The sequence below is a fragment of the Neoarius graeffei genome, chromosome 4 (assembly GCF_027579695.1).
Source record: "Neoarius graeffei isolate fNeoGra1 chromosome 4, fNeoGra1.pri, whole genome shotgun sequence".
Taxonomy (NCBI): Eukaryota; Metazoa; Chordata; class Actinopteri; order Siluriformes; family Ariidae; genus Neoarius; species Neoarius graeffei.
In genome coordinates this window covers 2,374,430-2,390,549 of record NC_083572.1, presented here as the reverse complement: position 1 = coordinate 2,390,549, position 16,120 = coordinate 2,374,430, and the positions used below count along the sequence as shown (strand labels likewise).

Here is a 16,120-nt window from a genome sequence, read left to right as displayed (position 1 = left end):
GAGTCAGTACAAAAACATTTTAGAGTTCCAACCTTTTGGGGGTTTTTTTTCAGCACAAAATTGAACATTACAGAAAAAGTTTGTATCTGAGCAGCATGTTCCATAAGAGAGCACTTTTCAGGTGAAAAAAGAAAGCATAATGAAGGCTGCTGGGTTTTGGTGTAAAATGAAGAAGTGAGTGTGACAGTCAAAGTGTCCAGAAGAACTGCGGCTGGTTCTGGAAGATGCTCAGGAAAACCTACAGATCATTTCCACATAAAACTGACCTCACTGGATCTGAGACTGCTATTTTTTTTTTAAACCAAAGGGTCGTCTCACACCAAATACTGACTTTGTTTAATTTATTATGGCTCACTGATTACTGTTTATAGTATTTTTTTTTTTACATTAAATAATTTCATTATTTTTAAGCCATTTTTGGTCGACAGCATTTCTTTACATGTGCCTAAGACTTTTGCACAGGACTGTGTTTTACACACACACACACACACACACACACACACACACACACACACACACACCAGTTACACTAATCAATGAAATTATATTTTAAAATGGCAACACGACACTATTTGTATGAATTTGCATAGTAGTTTCCAATACATCATTTCAATACAATTAACACTAATTTATTTAATTTTCTTCATGTACACACATTCTTAAATATATTACATATCAAGGTCTCATTGAATAGCTATATGGGAAATCAATCCCAAGAAAAATTGGATTGCTGGAAAGAAAATTGTATCAATAATTTTTTTTCACAAAAATAATAATCCAAGTGATTGATTAATTAAATGTCTATATAAAACTTGTAGTTTATTCAGTTATCAGAATCCTTGGTAACAGCAGATGTACTCAGTTTAAATGTAAGGCATACCTCAGGGCTCGGTTCTCGGACTGCTGTTAGTTTTCTTATTTAAAGAATTAAAGAATGACATAATGAGATGAGATGTTGTATGTTTCATCTGTTTACAGTTATGTTTAATGTCGTCGAACATCTTGCATTAAAGCAGCTATAAATAAACTCTCGCTCCATCAGGAGTGCTGTAGGTCTCATTCTGACCCTCTGTCTCACAAACTTCAGCAGAGAGAGAATAAAGGAGTGATAGAACGATAGAATATCTCAGATGAGTGTAATAGGAAGGGTGGATTTCACTGATGTGCATTTCACGGAAACGACTCATTAAATACAGAGTGACTCAAATGTCACACACTGATACAGAGACTCTGTGGGATAATGATGAAAATATGCGTGTGTGTGTGTGTGTGTGTGTGTGTGTGTGTGCACGCGCACCCATGAGGGAGGAAAATGGTCAAAGTTTCCAGACCAGGAACAAAGAAACAGGGCTGTGGTTTCCTTTCCTTTCCTTTCAATCCAAATACGCACATGACCTCAGAACTACTGTAGAGGAAAATACTGAAACATTTATCAGAGGAAAGATGGTCAGCGTTTAACAAACTGGGATGATGACGTGAGCCATTCAAAGTTTTACAGAAGTGCAGAAGTGAAAATGTTATGGAGAATAAAAGATAACAAAGAAGCAACGCTGTGTAATAACATCTACAGTCCGCTAGCTGGTGCTGTCCTGCCCATACAGCTCAGAGCCTCATCATCTCAGAACATGGCATTTACAGTTCTGACTCTACATTAGTCCAATCTTCAGTGTTCTGACTCTTGGTTAGTCCAATATTTAGAGTACTGACTCTACGTTAGTCCAATCTTTAGAATTCTGACTCTACGTTCGTCCAGTATTTCGAGTTCTGACTCTACATTACTTTAATCTTTTCAGTTTTGACTCTGTTGGTCCAGTATGTAGAGTTCTGACTCTACATTAGCCCAATCTTTAGAGTTCTGACTCTACATTAGTACAGTATTTTGAATTCTGACTCTACATTAGTCTAATCTTTCAGGTTTTGACTCTGTTTGTCCTGTCTTTAGAGTTCTGACTCTGTTAGTCCAAACTTTAGAGTTATGACTCTACATTAGTCTAATCTTTCAAGTTTTGACTCGGTTAGTCCAATCCTTAGAGTTCTGACTCTACATTAGTCCAGTCTTTAGTGTTCTGACTCTACGTTCGTCCAATCTTTCAAGTTCTGACTCTGTTAGTCCAATCTTTAGAGTTCTGACTCTACGTTCATCTAGTATTTCAAGTTCTGACTCTACATTAGTACAGTATTTTGAGTTCTGACTCTACGTTAGTCTATTCTTTCAAGTTTTGACTCTGTTAGTCCAATCTTTAAAGTTCTGACTCTACATTCGTCCAGTATTTCGAGTTCTGACTCTACATTACTTTAATCTTTTCAGTTTTGACTCTGTTAGTCCAGTATGTAAAGTTCTGACTCTACATTAGCCCAATCTTTAGAGTTCTGACTCTACATTAGTATAATATTTTGAGTTCTGACTCTACATTAGTCTAATCTTTCAGGTTTTGACTCTGTTTGTCTTGTCTTTAGAGTTCTGACTCTGTTAGTCCAAACTTTAGAGTTCTGACTCTACTTTCATCTAGTATTTTGAGTTCTGACTCTACATTAGTACAGTATTTTGAGTTCTGACTCTACATTAGTCTAATCTTTCAAGTTTTGACTCGGTTAGTCCAATCTTTAGAGGTCTGACTCTACATTCGTCCAGTCTTTCGAGTTCTGACTCTGTTAGTCCAATCTTTAGTGTTCTGACTCTACATTAGTCCAGTATTTAGTGCTCTGACTCCTTTCCCAGTCATTTGAACTCCAATTTTCTAATTAGACCAAAAACAATATTGGTTCATGCTATTTTGCATGAATTTGTTTTCAAACACTTTTCCTTCGAGAGGTTCTGGTTATTTTTTTTTTTACAGAATAAATTGACTTTAGTGTAAATCTTTACAAATGGATTAATAGTCTGTGTGATATGAGATAATTAATGTGTAATATATGATATGTCTCGTGTTTGTGTTAATAATTGTCGTGTTTTCCACAGTCCTGTGAGGAATGCTGAACCAAGTCACTGGAGAGAATGAGAGATTTATCTCTCCATCCTTTATTCCTCCCATTTCTCTCTGCGCTTCAAAACCTCGTGCTGCAGACATGCCTGGATCTTTCACTCTTATTTCTTTGTTTAAATGTGCAGGTACTAGAATTGTGTTCACACTGTGGTGGTGATGGTTTATTTGCAGTGGAAACCTCTTTTGTCATCTGTTAAAACTTAAATGTGCAGCTTTACCCCTGACTGTTACAGAGCTCTGACACTGGAGACTCCTTCCATAAATGTTAAATAAACATCTCCTGACAGAAAACTTCACCATGTCAACAATTCCGCATGTTTTTTTATCTGTTTGAATAAAAAAAAATCTTCAGAGTTGCTGTAAATCTTTTTTTAGTTGAATCCATCCAATGTGTGTAAGATTATGTAACTGAACACAGCTGCATTCTTCCAGGATGATGGTTCTGATTCGAACAAAACAAAAACACAAGAACAGCACAAGTCGTGATGTTGCTGCCTGTAGTTCCGGTGCTGTCCAGCAGAGGGCAGTATTTAATTGCAAAATCTTATTTTAACTTTCTTAGTGGGCAACTGAGCATGCGCAAAAACAATTCCGCTATCTGGAGGACACACACAATTAGCTCGTTCCCATACCGTCTCCACCATCCAGCTGCATATAGGTGTAGACCAGTGGTTTTCAAACTGTTCTGGCTCAGGGCACCCTTTTAGGGCGTGTCTCTTTCCATCTGCAGCACCCCTAAAATATAATACTTACTTTTCAATCTGAATACTTCTGCACTATGTTTTGACATTTAGTATATTATGCCATATTCACAACTTCTATTACTATAATGATCATTTTGTTGCCATATTATCATTACAAAAACTGTGATCACAATAGTATTTAGAAACATTTTTTAATTCAGTACATCAGTAGCCCATTATTCAGTTTATCTCTACTGACTTGCATTCACCTCTCAAACATTTTCATATTGTCCCAAACAGAGGAACATCTTATTCTTAAGCAGCCTTTTTAGCCTACAACTTTAAAACTACAAGAAGTCATTGTGGCCACAGTATTTAGAATTATTTTTTTCGTAAATCAGTAGGCCTGTTATTCATTTTATCTCTACTTATTCATTTCTCAAACATTTTCATGAACAGGCATATCTCCTGAAACAGCCAGTTTACAACGTTAAAACTTGAACGGAGGAGTAAATGTCAAAAAGCATCTGGCATCAGCCAGCTTTAAGCCTAATGGGACCAGGGGCGTCACTAGGAATGAAGCTTTACTGGGGCGCTGCCCCCCCCGACACACACACACAAAATGCCCACCCTGCCCCTCCGCACAATGCGCCTTAATGTTCCTGTCCCAACCTATGCAAAGTGGATCATTCTCATGCTCTCGTGGATGAAGTTATGCGAGGAATAAGTCAACGAGATGGAAAACACATCCCAGTCCCTAAAAAATTTATTGTTGGCATTTGGGCTTTTAATGCATGCTGATGCTAAACGTGTCACCTCAACTCTCACGATTCACGAACTTAGCTGGTTAGTTATGACTGACTAGCACATAGCCTACAACCTTAATCTAACCTCTCTCACCCTCCTCCTCATCTGTCACTGTTTCCCTGCCCCTGTCTCTGCTTCGTGAGAAGAATTGTCTGATATCCATCTGGAAAAGTAATTTAATATCGTTTAATTCGGTGTAGTTTAATGGGTTTGTTAGAATATGGTTTGCTTAGTTTTGTTGCAAAAACTTCATGCTACCTTAACTCATCCAGAGCCCGTTCTCTGACTCATCCAAAGAGTAGACTCATCTCTCCAGTAGGCTAAATGGACTCGTGGCACGCCGCACGCACGCACGCTATGTTTACAGTGAGAATCTCCCAGACCAATCAGAAAACTGGTTAGAAAGAAGAGGCGATAGAAGTTTGAAACTAGCCTGGCTAACGTGACTTCAAAGCTCTCCGAGCATTTGGTCTGGCCAAGCTATTAAGCCAAACCGTTTCCCAGAGCCCATGGTTGACCCGCCTCCCTGAAATGCCTCAGTTTGCTACTGGTTGAAGCCAGAAAAGGCTGTGACGAAGCTTAAACCAATCACATCACTCTTTCCTCTGACGTATGTGACGCGACGGAAACTGCTTGAGTAACTGGTAGATTAAACTCTTACCGAAGCCGGTCGGGAGCAAGGCGAAAACGTCCTTCCTTTCAATAAATACCTCCAGGGCTGCTCTTTGCTCCATTTTCAATGAGAACTTCCCGTTGAATGCTTTCAATACAGCATCTACCGCTGTAAACAATCTATGGCTTCCGGTCGCAGTTCTACTACGTCAGTGCCTTGGACACGCCTCTACCCAGGGCCGTTGGAGATGCTCAAAGTTGATTGGTTCCCGATTTTTCGGGAGCTTGGAAATGCTGTAGATAGCCTGCCTGGCCAGACTAAGCTCGGAACAGGCCCTCGTGTTGCGTCACGCTTAGGATGGGCGGGCCCAGGCTAGTTTGAAACACACTCTGTCCTACAACTTACAGTCGATAAATGATCTGCCAAAGAAACTAGTTTGTTACGAAAATCTTTCAACATTTTCTTACTGGGGCACATGCCCCAGTAAAAAAGGCCTAGTGACGCCCCTGAATGGGACACATGTGCCTGTCTTTGGCTACAAGGTCTGTCAATGCGAGGGGGGATTGTGGACAGTGCCACACGAAGGTCCTGCTCGACAGCCAGCCTTTGTCTCAGCTTATTCTTTATGTAGGTGAGAGATGAGAAAGCAAGCTCACAGAGGTAGGAGGTGGGGAACTGAATCAACACATTGACAGCACTGTCTGAAACTGAGGGATACTCTTACCCCACACGAAGCCAAAATGTGTCCAAGGGCAGATCAGTGTGCTGCAACTTAAGTGTACGATCCATTTGTAGTTCTGCAAGCTCATCCTGACCCTTTGTGCTCAAGCATCTTGCTGCTGAAGCTCTGGCGAGAGAGTGGAATGGATCACGAATCCAGTCAAATTCCTCATTTGTGTATGGAAAACAGGTCTCCAGCCTTTTCTCCAGAGTGGCCAAGTGCGCAGATACAGAGTCTTAGAAAATGTCAGTCTTGCCTGTTGCATTACTCGCGGTCAAGGGAAACATGTCAACAGTTTTTGTAGCTACTCTTTGCTGCCACTGCCCTAATTTTGATCTGAATCCATTAATCTTGTCTGTTGCTGTCAGAAGAGTTTCATTCCGTCCCTGCATTTTCGTATTAAGTTCATTCATGTGCCCAAAAATATCAGCCAAATAGGCAAATTTACGCCACCAGAAATCATCACTCATCTGTTCTTTGAAAGGAACGTCGTGTTCAATAGCGAATGCCTGCAGTTCCTCTCTTAATTCATAAACGCGTGCCAGCGCTCTCCCCCTTGACAACCATCTGACCTCTGTGTGCAGAAGGAGAACCTGGTGCTCCGCTCCCATTTCACTGCAGAGCTTTCCGAATAACCGTGACTCAAGTGGACGAGACTTGATGTATTTGACTATTTTTACAGCTTGATCCAAAACACTCGCAAGATCCGGTGGCGTAGTTTTGGCGATAAGGGCCTCTCGATGCAGCATGCAGTGCGTAATGCGCATGGAAGGATTTCTCTGCTTAGCTTTCGTTACAAAGCCTTTGACCCGACCAGTCATTGAAGCAGCGCCGTCAGTGCAAAGACTCACGCACATATCCCAGCAAAGATCGTGTTCCCTTAAGTATTCGTCTGTGACCCTGAATATCTCGTCCCCTGTGGCATGATTCTCCAGCACTTTACAAAATAAAAAGTTTTCTGTGGCACCATCATCATCAAAGTAGCTCACATTTGCTATCAGTTGGCAAAGGCCACTTGCATCAGTTGAGTCATCTATTTGGAGCGCGAATTTTCCGTTCTGGCATAGTTTTTCAGTGAGAACAGACTCAGTGTCTTCTGACATGTCAATGCGACGTTTGATGGCGTTGTCTGAAAGAGGGATTTTGTCAAGTTCCTTGGCTGCATCCGGTCCTATCATTACTTCAACCATTCTTTTGCATGCTGGTAATATGAGCGTTTCAGCGATGGTGTGAGGCTTCTTGGATCTGGCCACCAGCTCGGCAACTAAGAAGCTGGCCTTTTGAGCTTTGTCTGACACACGCACAGTGGAAAGCATGCGTTGACTTTCTGTTTCGTTTTGTAATTTCAGTCTCTTAAAAAATTCAGTGTCTTTATTTTTATAGGCCGGGTGCTTTGTCTCTAAGTGTCTTGCCAACTTGTTTGGCACCATAGCCACATTAGCCAACCTTTCCCTGCAGATCAAGCACACAGGTGTGGGGCACGTAGCATCGCCACTCCAGTAGAAACCGTACCTGAGGTAGGAATCATTGTAATGTCTCAGTTTGTGTCGTTTAGCTGCGCCTGACTGGTCGGACATGGCCTCCGATGCCTGCTGTGTGACTGGAGTTTTATCTGTTCTCTTAAGAAATTTGTCCATTTCACAGTTAGGCCTATATCGGACTAGCACGAGGTTCCGCCATCTGCCGACACCAACTGGCTATGCGTTACTGGCGACACCGCTCGTCACACACAGACACACAAAACTGCATTAATGTTTATATCACTTTTATCACGTAGTTATTTTGTCTGTCATTTTGGAGAGCATAAAGTACCATTTTTCTCTGTTTGAACCAATTTAAAATAAATGCAAATATTTTTTCCCTGTGAATACAAATCACTGGCAAAACAAACTAAAAATCAAGAATTCTACGGCACCCACTTTGGGAACCCCTGGTGTAGACTTACTAACTGTGAAGCATCCGCTGCTCCATACTACTTAAGTATTGGCACCCTCTACCAAGCCTATATATATATTTTCTTATTTGTATGATTTTAAAAAGACTAACATGTTAATAAATGAAATAATAATGCCCAATGAATGATTAATTAAGCTTAAAAAAAATCCATCCAGGAAACCACTTTGTACACCTTCTATCATCAAACTGTTATACAAACAATACCCCAAAGTACCGAAATCAAATTGTTGAAATTCAGCTTAAAACGAGACAAAAACAGGATTACTTTCACATTTCACACTTGTGTATGAAGAACTGAGCCATGAGAACAACTGTGTTGTTGAATAAATTAGCGTCATTTACATTAATATTTCAATAATTAATTTTAGTATTTAAAAAACTATTTTTGAGAGTATGACAGCGTATTAGGGCCCTTGTAAGTTAAAAAAAAACTTACAGAGCAAAGGAATGGGGGTAATATATCTGTGAAGATACTCAGTCGTCCAGGTACATAGTAATCTGTGGTTGGTAGAAGAGAGCAACTGGACTTGCTTGAAAAGTCTTGAAGACGTTTCGCCTCTCGTCCGAAAGGCATCATCAGTTCTGTCTGTCTAATAGGGAGTATCAAGTATTTATCCTCTCATGGATCATAATAGAATCCAAATCAGAATGCTGATGGCTGCATTGAAGGTGGCTGATAGATGTCATAGACCCCCACCTCTGTTCAGTGATGGTCGTTCCAGGCTGACAAAATTGAACGATCCTCTCTGGCTAAGATGTCTGCCAGTTTTCTGGAAGTCCTCTCATACTCCCGCACTAGTCGAAGGGAACTCATCCCAAAGTGTGTAGAAACATATCTGTGAAGATACTCAGTCATCCAGGTACATAGTAATCTGTGGTTGGTAGAAGAGAGCAACTGGACTTGCTTGAAAAGTCTTGAAGACGTTTCGCCTTCAATGCAGCCATCAGCATTCTGATTTGGATTCTATTATGATCCATGAGAGGATAAATACTTGATACTCCCTATTAGACAGACAGAACTGATGATGCCTTTCGGACGAGAGGCGAAACGTCTTCAAGACTTTTCAAGCAAGTCCAGTTGCTCTCTTCTACCAACCACAGAATGGGGGTAATATTCTGATTAAAATAAAACTCATAATTTTCAAGACTAAAGTTGTAAATTTATGAAAAAAAACCCTCAGATATTGTCTGAGATTATAAAGTCATAAATTTGCAAGAAAAAAAATTTCAATATTCTCCAAGAGAACAATCACGTGCTTCCTGGCTGCAGTGCATTCTGAGAAATGGAGCTGAAAATCTCTTAGTGTTTTTTCTGTAATATTGCGTGATCCAGGAGGAAATACCGCATTTCCTCAAAGACTCTCGGCTCAGCCGTGGCGTCTGTGGTGTGACTGTGTACAGCAAGCACAAAATAACGCAATAACCACATTCAGTCTGATTTGGAGTGTAAAGTTAAAATGAACATTTGCATTTAATGATATTTTAACCGGATGCTTCTTCACCAAAGTAATTTTCAAGAAGGTCCTGTAAAAACTAATTACATGTTACACAATACATGTTACGCTCCATCCTGCTCTCTCAGATCTTCTAGCCATCATCTCTTTGCTGCCCCCAGCACCAGACCCTCTACCCTGGTGGCAGGTCCTTCAGCACCATGGCCTCCAGGCTCTGGAAGTCCCTCCCTCAACCCCACCCTGACTGCTTTTCCTTTTCTTTCTTCAAATCTCATCTCAAAACCTTTCTGTTTCATGAACACTTCACCACCACCACCACTACCACTGAATAAACTTACCACTCTTTACCAACTTTTTTTTCTTGTGTGTTCTGTTTTCTTTGACCTATATAAAGCGACCTTGAGTTTGAGAAAGGCACTATTTAAATGTAACATTATTATTATGATAAGATTGAGAAAGATTTAAAACAAAATATTTAACTAATTGAAAAAAGATTTTAAAAAATTAACATTCTAATAATCTCATCTCATCATCTCTAGCCGCTTTATCCTGTTCTACAGGGTCGCAGGTGAGCTGGATCCTATCCCAGCTGACTACGGGCGAAAGGCGGGGTTCACCCTGGACAAGTCGCCAGGTCATCACAGGGCTGACACATAGACACAGACAACCATTCACACTCACATTCACACCTACGCTCAATTTAGAGTCACCAGTTAACCTAACCTGCATGTCTTTGGACTGTGGGGGAAACCGGAGCACCCGGAGGAAACCCACGCGGACACGGGGAGAACATGCAAACTCCGCACAGAAAGGCCCTCGCCGGCCCCGGGGCTCGAACCCAGGACCTTCTTGCTGTGAGGCGACAGCGCTAACCACTACACCACTGTGCTGCCCTTCTAATAATCTAAGAATGTAAAACTTTGAATTGTATGCATTGAAAGGCTTTAAAAGAATTTAGATTTAAACGGAAATCTTCAAGCTCTGTTTAATATCGTCACTTAGATTGTTCCATTCTTTGATGGCTTGATATGATGTCCTTTGTTTTCCCCGATTTGTTGAAATGAATTAAGTTTGTTTAAAATAAATAAATGATCATGATGAAGTAGAGTTATTTCTGAATCTTAAATTGATTTGATTGAAGAATTTAGCTGGAGTATATAGAGCTGGTGCACGCTGAACCCTTAATGTTGTTGCATTTATTCCAGACTTCCTTTAAAATAAATAAATAACTGTTAATTAAAATACTGTGCAAATATTTTTTTTAAAAATCTTGCCCTCATTTCATTGGGATTTTTGTGCATTTGTTACTCTATAAAGACGCTTTACATCAAATTAAATCATATCAAGTCATTTTGTAATGAGGATTTTTGCATTTTGCTGCACTCGAGTCAGTGAACAGCATTCCGTTGTAGGTTCTTCTGATCTTATGGAGGTGTATAGAGCAGAGGAGATCTTCTACCATCCTGTTCTCTCACTCAGCTTTGCAAACGAGTGTTGATTTCCAGCGGCTGACACGATGCTTTGGATGTCGGTGTGTCCACAGTGTCTCAAAGCGCTTCATTGTGATCAGGCTGAGGTAAACGAGGTTGAAATTCAACGAGGCTTTTGTTGGCTGTTTTGTTTGCTTGTCAGTGCGATGCTGGCCGTCTTGAAGCGCTGCGTTTAATCAGTTAACACACGGGGTTTCATTTACACAAGCGGTGACCTTAATAACAAGAATCACAATTAGACAATTACCAAAAAAACCCACATTTTTCTTTCTAATTATCTGATTCTCTGTTCTTAAAGGGGACATGTTCTGACATTAGGAGCTCATTAGAATAATCCCACCCCTAACCTGAGTGTGTCCTGAGTAAGGGTAGTATCTCACTGGGCTGCGACAGCCTGCGACTAGTTGGAGACGCAACGATTGCGATAAAATATGCGAATTAGCGACAATTTTCACTTGGAATCACACTGTATTGATATTCGCACATTTTACCGCAATTGTTGTGTCTCCAACTAGTCGCAGGCTGTCGCAGCCCAGTGAGATACACTCGCACTTCCTGTCTCACGGAAACTGACTTGAGAAGGGTTTCTGATGGCTTTGCGACGCATTTATGGCTATTTTGAGAGAAATTTTGTCGCACAAATTTTTTGAACATGTTCAAAATTTCAGCAATGAAGGAGCGACACTTTGCTACTCATGCGAGGAAATTGAGAAGCCCGGCGAATGTTTCAAGACATTTTTGAAATTCTCTCACGAATGACGTTCGCAATTTGTCGCAGCCCAGTGAGAAACTGGCTGAACTCATGGCTTGAGAACTGCCTTTTTTGTGAATATTCATGAGGAAAGCGCTACCTGATTAGCTTAGCAGAAGAAGGGTGGAGTCAGCAGTGGCTCATTATCATTTAAAGGAGCAGGTTCTCAAATCTGCTGTTTAGAGCGGGTGAGAAGGTTCAGACTGTGGTGCTTTATCCTTGTGGGATTTGAACCACATCATGTCACAGACACTTCATTAAGACCTCGGGGAAGGGTGGAAGAGGGATACAATACGTCACCTTTAAACAAACCATTTAACTATGATCCGATTCTTGCTATAAGAAGATCTTTTGGGTTCAAAACCTGCTGAGACTGATTCAACACGTTTCACCTAAACACCCTCCTGAGCACTGCTTCTGTTCAGAATTGCGGTGCCAGGTCTTAATTATTTTGACCTTTAAAAGTAGTAAACAGGCACCCTTGTCAGACATAGTGGCTCCCAACTCGTTAGTTGTCAGGGCATGTTACAACACGCCAACTTCAGACACCCTGGCGCCACTGTCCATCACACGCCAACTTCAGACACCCTGGCGCCACTGTCCATCACACTGTGCTGCGTGGACTATATAAGATGCGCACAAACATCGAGGAAAACACAGCACACATCAGACGGGGACTCCATGCAACACCTGCTTCTCATCAGTGAACATTTGGATCCGTTTCTCTCTTTCTCCCTCGGTTTCATTTCTTTCGTGCTTTCTATCTTTCTATCGCGGACGTGTCAGGATCCAACGTCCATCATTCGTGCCGTGTGAGCATTCCGTGCGTCCTTGAATGTAAGTTGTTTATTGTTGCGTAGCTACTGTGTTATGTGTGTACTCGCTATCTGTAACTGTTACATGTAGCGGTAATGCTAGCGAGTATTTCTTCTCTTTGTCTCTCATCCTGTGTCTGTCTATTTTCTTACGTGTTCGTTCTGTTCTGTTCAGTAGCCATGTAATGATAGCGCTTGTTTTCTCGACCACGGTTTGTTACGGGAGCACATTTCATTATTAGCCATTGCCGTGTTGGGAGTGTAGTGGTGGTATGTACAGTTCATAACCGCGCCACATATTCTAACCTTCTATGCGCAATACAGCGCGGGGCAGCGCTTAAAGGAGCCACGCTCCCCTTCATTCAGCCGACACACTCTGTGTCTTCATGCGGGTGTGACTCGCTGTAAGCAGTTGCACCACGCACCTTGGTAATGATAGCTGCTGTAGGCAGCTATCCTCATCCTCCGTGTACGTTGTACACATTGTACATATTGTGTACATATCGTGTATATAGTCAGTATCTAGTGTGTTGTGTTATTTATTATGGGGTGTAAGTAGCATTCATTGGGCTTTACATTGTTTTACTTATATAGTATTCATTTGTGTGTTTTACATTTGCATTACATTGTATATAATTATTATTCATTTGCGTTAATATATATTTAATGCGATGTGTATTTGTATTTATATCATTGTTATTATTTACATTATTGCTTGTGTGTATATTATTGCTCATGTCTTGTTGTATTTGTATTTATTCTGTTTTCTAGTAAAACCACGGTTTACACTGTTGCTCATGAGTGGACATCCATTAATTCCTGTTCTAACCGGACAGCCTGTGTAGCTCGCTGTATACCTGATCCAGTGTCCCTCTTATACAGTCCTTTACCCTGTCCATCACCGGACACCCATTTTTATAGCTTCGATGGCGTAAATGACAAACTGTGAACCCCATACAGCTACAATTCAACAATTACTTGATTTTATTTTAATCATTTCAAAAGTAGCCACAATTTACTGCATGTTCAAACTGGACTACGATGGAGTTAAAATGGAAACGTCACCCTGAAACATGATAAATATTTATTGATTGAACTTTTTGTGATGTTTTTAGGTTGTTGCTTGGCACTGTGTTGTCATTCCTGTCCTGAGAAGCAATAGAAAATTCTCATCTCATTATCTGTAGCCGCTTTATCCTTCTACAGGGTCACAGGCAAGCTGGATCCTATCCCAGCTGACTACGGGTGAAAGGCGGGGTTCACCCTGGACAAGTCGCCAGGTCATCACAGGGCTGACACATAGACACAGACAACCATTCACACTCACATTCACACCTACGCTCAATTTAGAGTCACCAGTTAACCTAACCTGCATGTCTTTGGACTGTGGGGGAAACCGGAGCACCCGGAGGAAACCCACGCGGACACGGGGAGAACATGCAAACTCCGCACAGAAAGGCCCTCGCCGGCCCCGGGGCTCGAACCCGGACCTTCTTGCTGTGAGGCGACAGCGCTAACCACTACACCACCGTGCCGCCCGCAATAGAAAATTGAGGGAAATAAAATAATAATAAGAAAAATAAACCCTGAAATGACGCAGTTGACTGTGTAAACATATTCTTGGTTTAGATTTGAGTTTCTGATCAATTTAACCTCTGAGAAAGATTAGAAACACAGTAATCCTGTTTAATATGAAAACTTGGCTGAAAGTGAGGAGTAATGTACACCATGTTCCACCAGGGGGTGTGGCATCAGCCTCAGCTCCTCTACTTCCTTCCTGCAACGTTTAGTCACCTGGAGCTCCTGTTGACCCAGAGCTGGGTGTGACCTGGACTTTGCTTCCACCGTTATCAGTTTTGACACTTCATGGGCTGCATGATGCCAACGTTTCTTGATGCCAGCTGCACTTTGTCCACGACAGCAGTTCAAATGCCACTGTTTGACTCCATGTTGTAATGTTGTATTTCTGCACTGGGGGGGTTGGGTTGGGTTGTGTGTACAAATTCCCAATTGCAGGATCAATAAAGTTGATCTCACTGTCTATCAATAGAGAACATTTACTGTATTTCAGCGAAAAGAAATTGTTTAACGCATTGATGAAGCCTGTCCTGTGGAGTGGAGAATTCCAGCAATGTAGTGTTTTCTTCTGTAGAACGCCATTCAAGAACTGTGGCTTGAGTTAAGAACAAAAGTGTGGACACTCCTCCTATCTAATTCAGTGTTTTTTCTTTATTTTTATGAATTAAAAGTCACCTCATGTCTTTTTAAAGTAATGATGGATGTCATTTCTCTTTATTTAGTTGTTCGGTTCTTGATATAACACTGTATGGATTACTACAGCTGTGGTGTTAAAGAGGGCTATTTATCATTTGTATGTTTATTATTATTTTTATTATCATTTCTTCCTCAAAGTCCAACTCCTACATCATGGAAATGTTGGGCGATATTCCCAGTCGGCTAACAGGAGCTCTGGTGAACCCTTGAGGCCCGATCAGCTCATGGTGGATCAAACTGATTACAACAACTACACGCTATGAAAACTCAACTCTCGAACCAACGCACTTGTTACCTAACAATAGAGGCTTTGCACCATCATGTGACCCCATAGCAACAGTAACTACGGTGCCATGACGGGGGGGCACGCTTGTAGTACTTCATTTGAGTTAGTTGTTATTGGTCAATATGGGGAGGTTTTGCTGTGTTTTTGGACATGTAAATTGTTTTTAACGAAACAAAGGCATCAGATTTTTCAATTTACCAAAAGTAATTAATTATCGGGGGAAAAAGTAGAGAGATTTCTAAACATACTGTAGAAGGGAAAAAAAACATTCAGTGGGACTCAGTGTCAAACAGAGAAGTCAAAAATCCTACGGTGTGCTCACTTCATTTCCACTAAGGTAAGAATTTAAAAAAAATTATTTCAGAACTGCAGCGTGGTGCTCATTCTTATCCAGTGAAGTGAGCAAGAGCAACACAGCAGCTCTGCAGAGCCTAAACTTCACTGAGTGCATTTACATTCAAGGATCCTTCAGAGCACGCTGTGTATGTGCTCGAGACCCAGTCATTATGGGAAACACCTGATGCTGCTTTGACCGCAATCAGCACACACAAATAAGGACACAGAAGCTTTGTGAAGTATTATTATTATCACTGTCACGGTTGTTTGCAGCCATATTTATGACTCTGTTTTCAGTTTCGTTTTTGTAAATATCACGCCTCAGTTCAGTCAGGCAATTTGACGAGTCCCGTCCTCAATGATCAGACACATCTGATTCAAGTTGGATACAAATCCTGAAGAATTAGGACGCTCAGCTCTAGAGCTTTAAAGAAGATACGCAGAACCTTTATTTTTAAATAAATTTCTGAGTGGATAGTATCTCCATCCTTGACTCTTGTATGCTGCATAAATGGGAATAAATATATATATTTTTTGAGAGTTAAAATCAACTGCAAAGTTGTGATTGGAGCCGCCCCGCTGAGCCAGCCAGCCCTGAGTGCGTGACGTCACAGCGGGAACCGGTTTTAAGGCCGAGGCCTTTTACAGCTATAGACCAAAGTCATATCAATAAAAATTTATGGTGAAAGTAAGAAATACCGTTACCGACTTGCTCAACTAAGACTGATTTGACTTCATTGATTGTGGGTTGACTCTCATTAAAACAGGATGGGTGTTATAACTTATGCAACGTACATGTACATGCATGCATTTTCACTGATAAAACGTAAAAGGCTCATTAAATAATGAGATGAACTGAGACAATCACATTCTGAAGCAAATTAAATAATCTTATACCGCTAACTTAAACACACAGTACAAATTATATGTATTAATCTAAATGCAGGGAA

The 16,120-nt window shown here is 41.0% G+C and overlaps 2 protein-coding genes across 5 annotated transcripts in view; one reads left to right on the top strand and one right to left on the bottom strand.

Moving 5' to 3' along the window:
• Positions 1-3,337, top strand: part of pecam1b (platelet and endothelial cell adhesion molecule 1b) — a 34,937-nt gene extending 31,600 nt beyond the window's left edge. For all 4 annotated transcript variants that reach the window (XM_060918601.1, XM_060918600.1, XM_060918598.1 and 1 more), the window contains one exon: positions 2,960-3,337. Coding sequence is in view for 1 of the 4 variants with exons in the window: in XM_060918600.1 (XP_060774583.1) it covers positions 2,960-2,967 (8 nt within the window). In the remaining 3 variants the exon portion in view is untranslated. The remainder of the gene's footprint in view (positions 1-2,959) is intronic.
• Positions 3,338-6,044: 2,707 nt separating this feature from the next.
• Positions 6,045-7,445, bottom strand: LOC132884208 (zinc finger BED domain-containing protein 5-like). The gene has a single exon (XM_060918030.1). The coding sequence runs from the start codon at positions 7,443-7,445 to the stop codon at positions 6,045-6,047; it is 1,401 nt and encodes a 466-aa protein (XP_060774013.1).
• Positions 7,446-16,120: the final 8,675 nt, after the last annotated feature.

Bases quoted from the DNA above. Each gene is read 5' to 3' on its own strand.
- LOC132884208 (XM_060918030.1), bottom strand. From the start codon at position 7,445: ATGGACAAATTTCTTAAGAGAACAGATAAAACTCCAGTCACACAGCAG.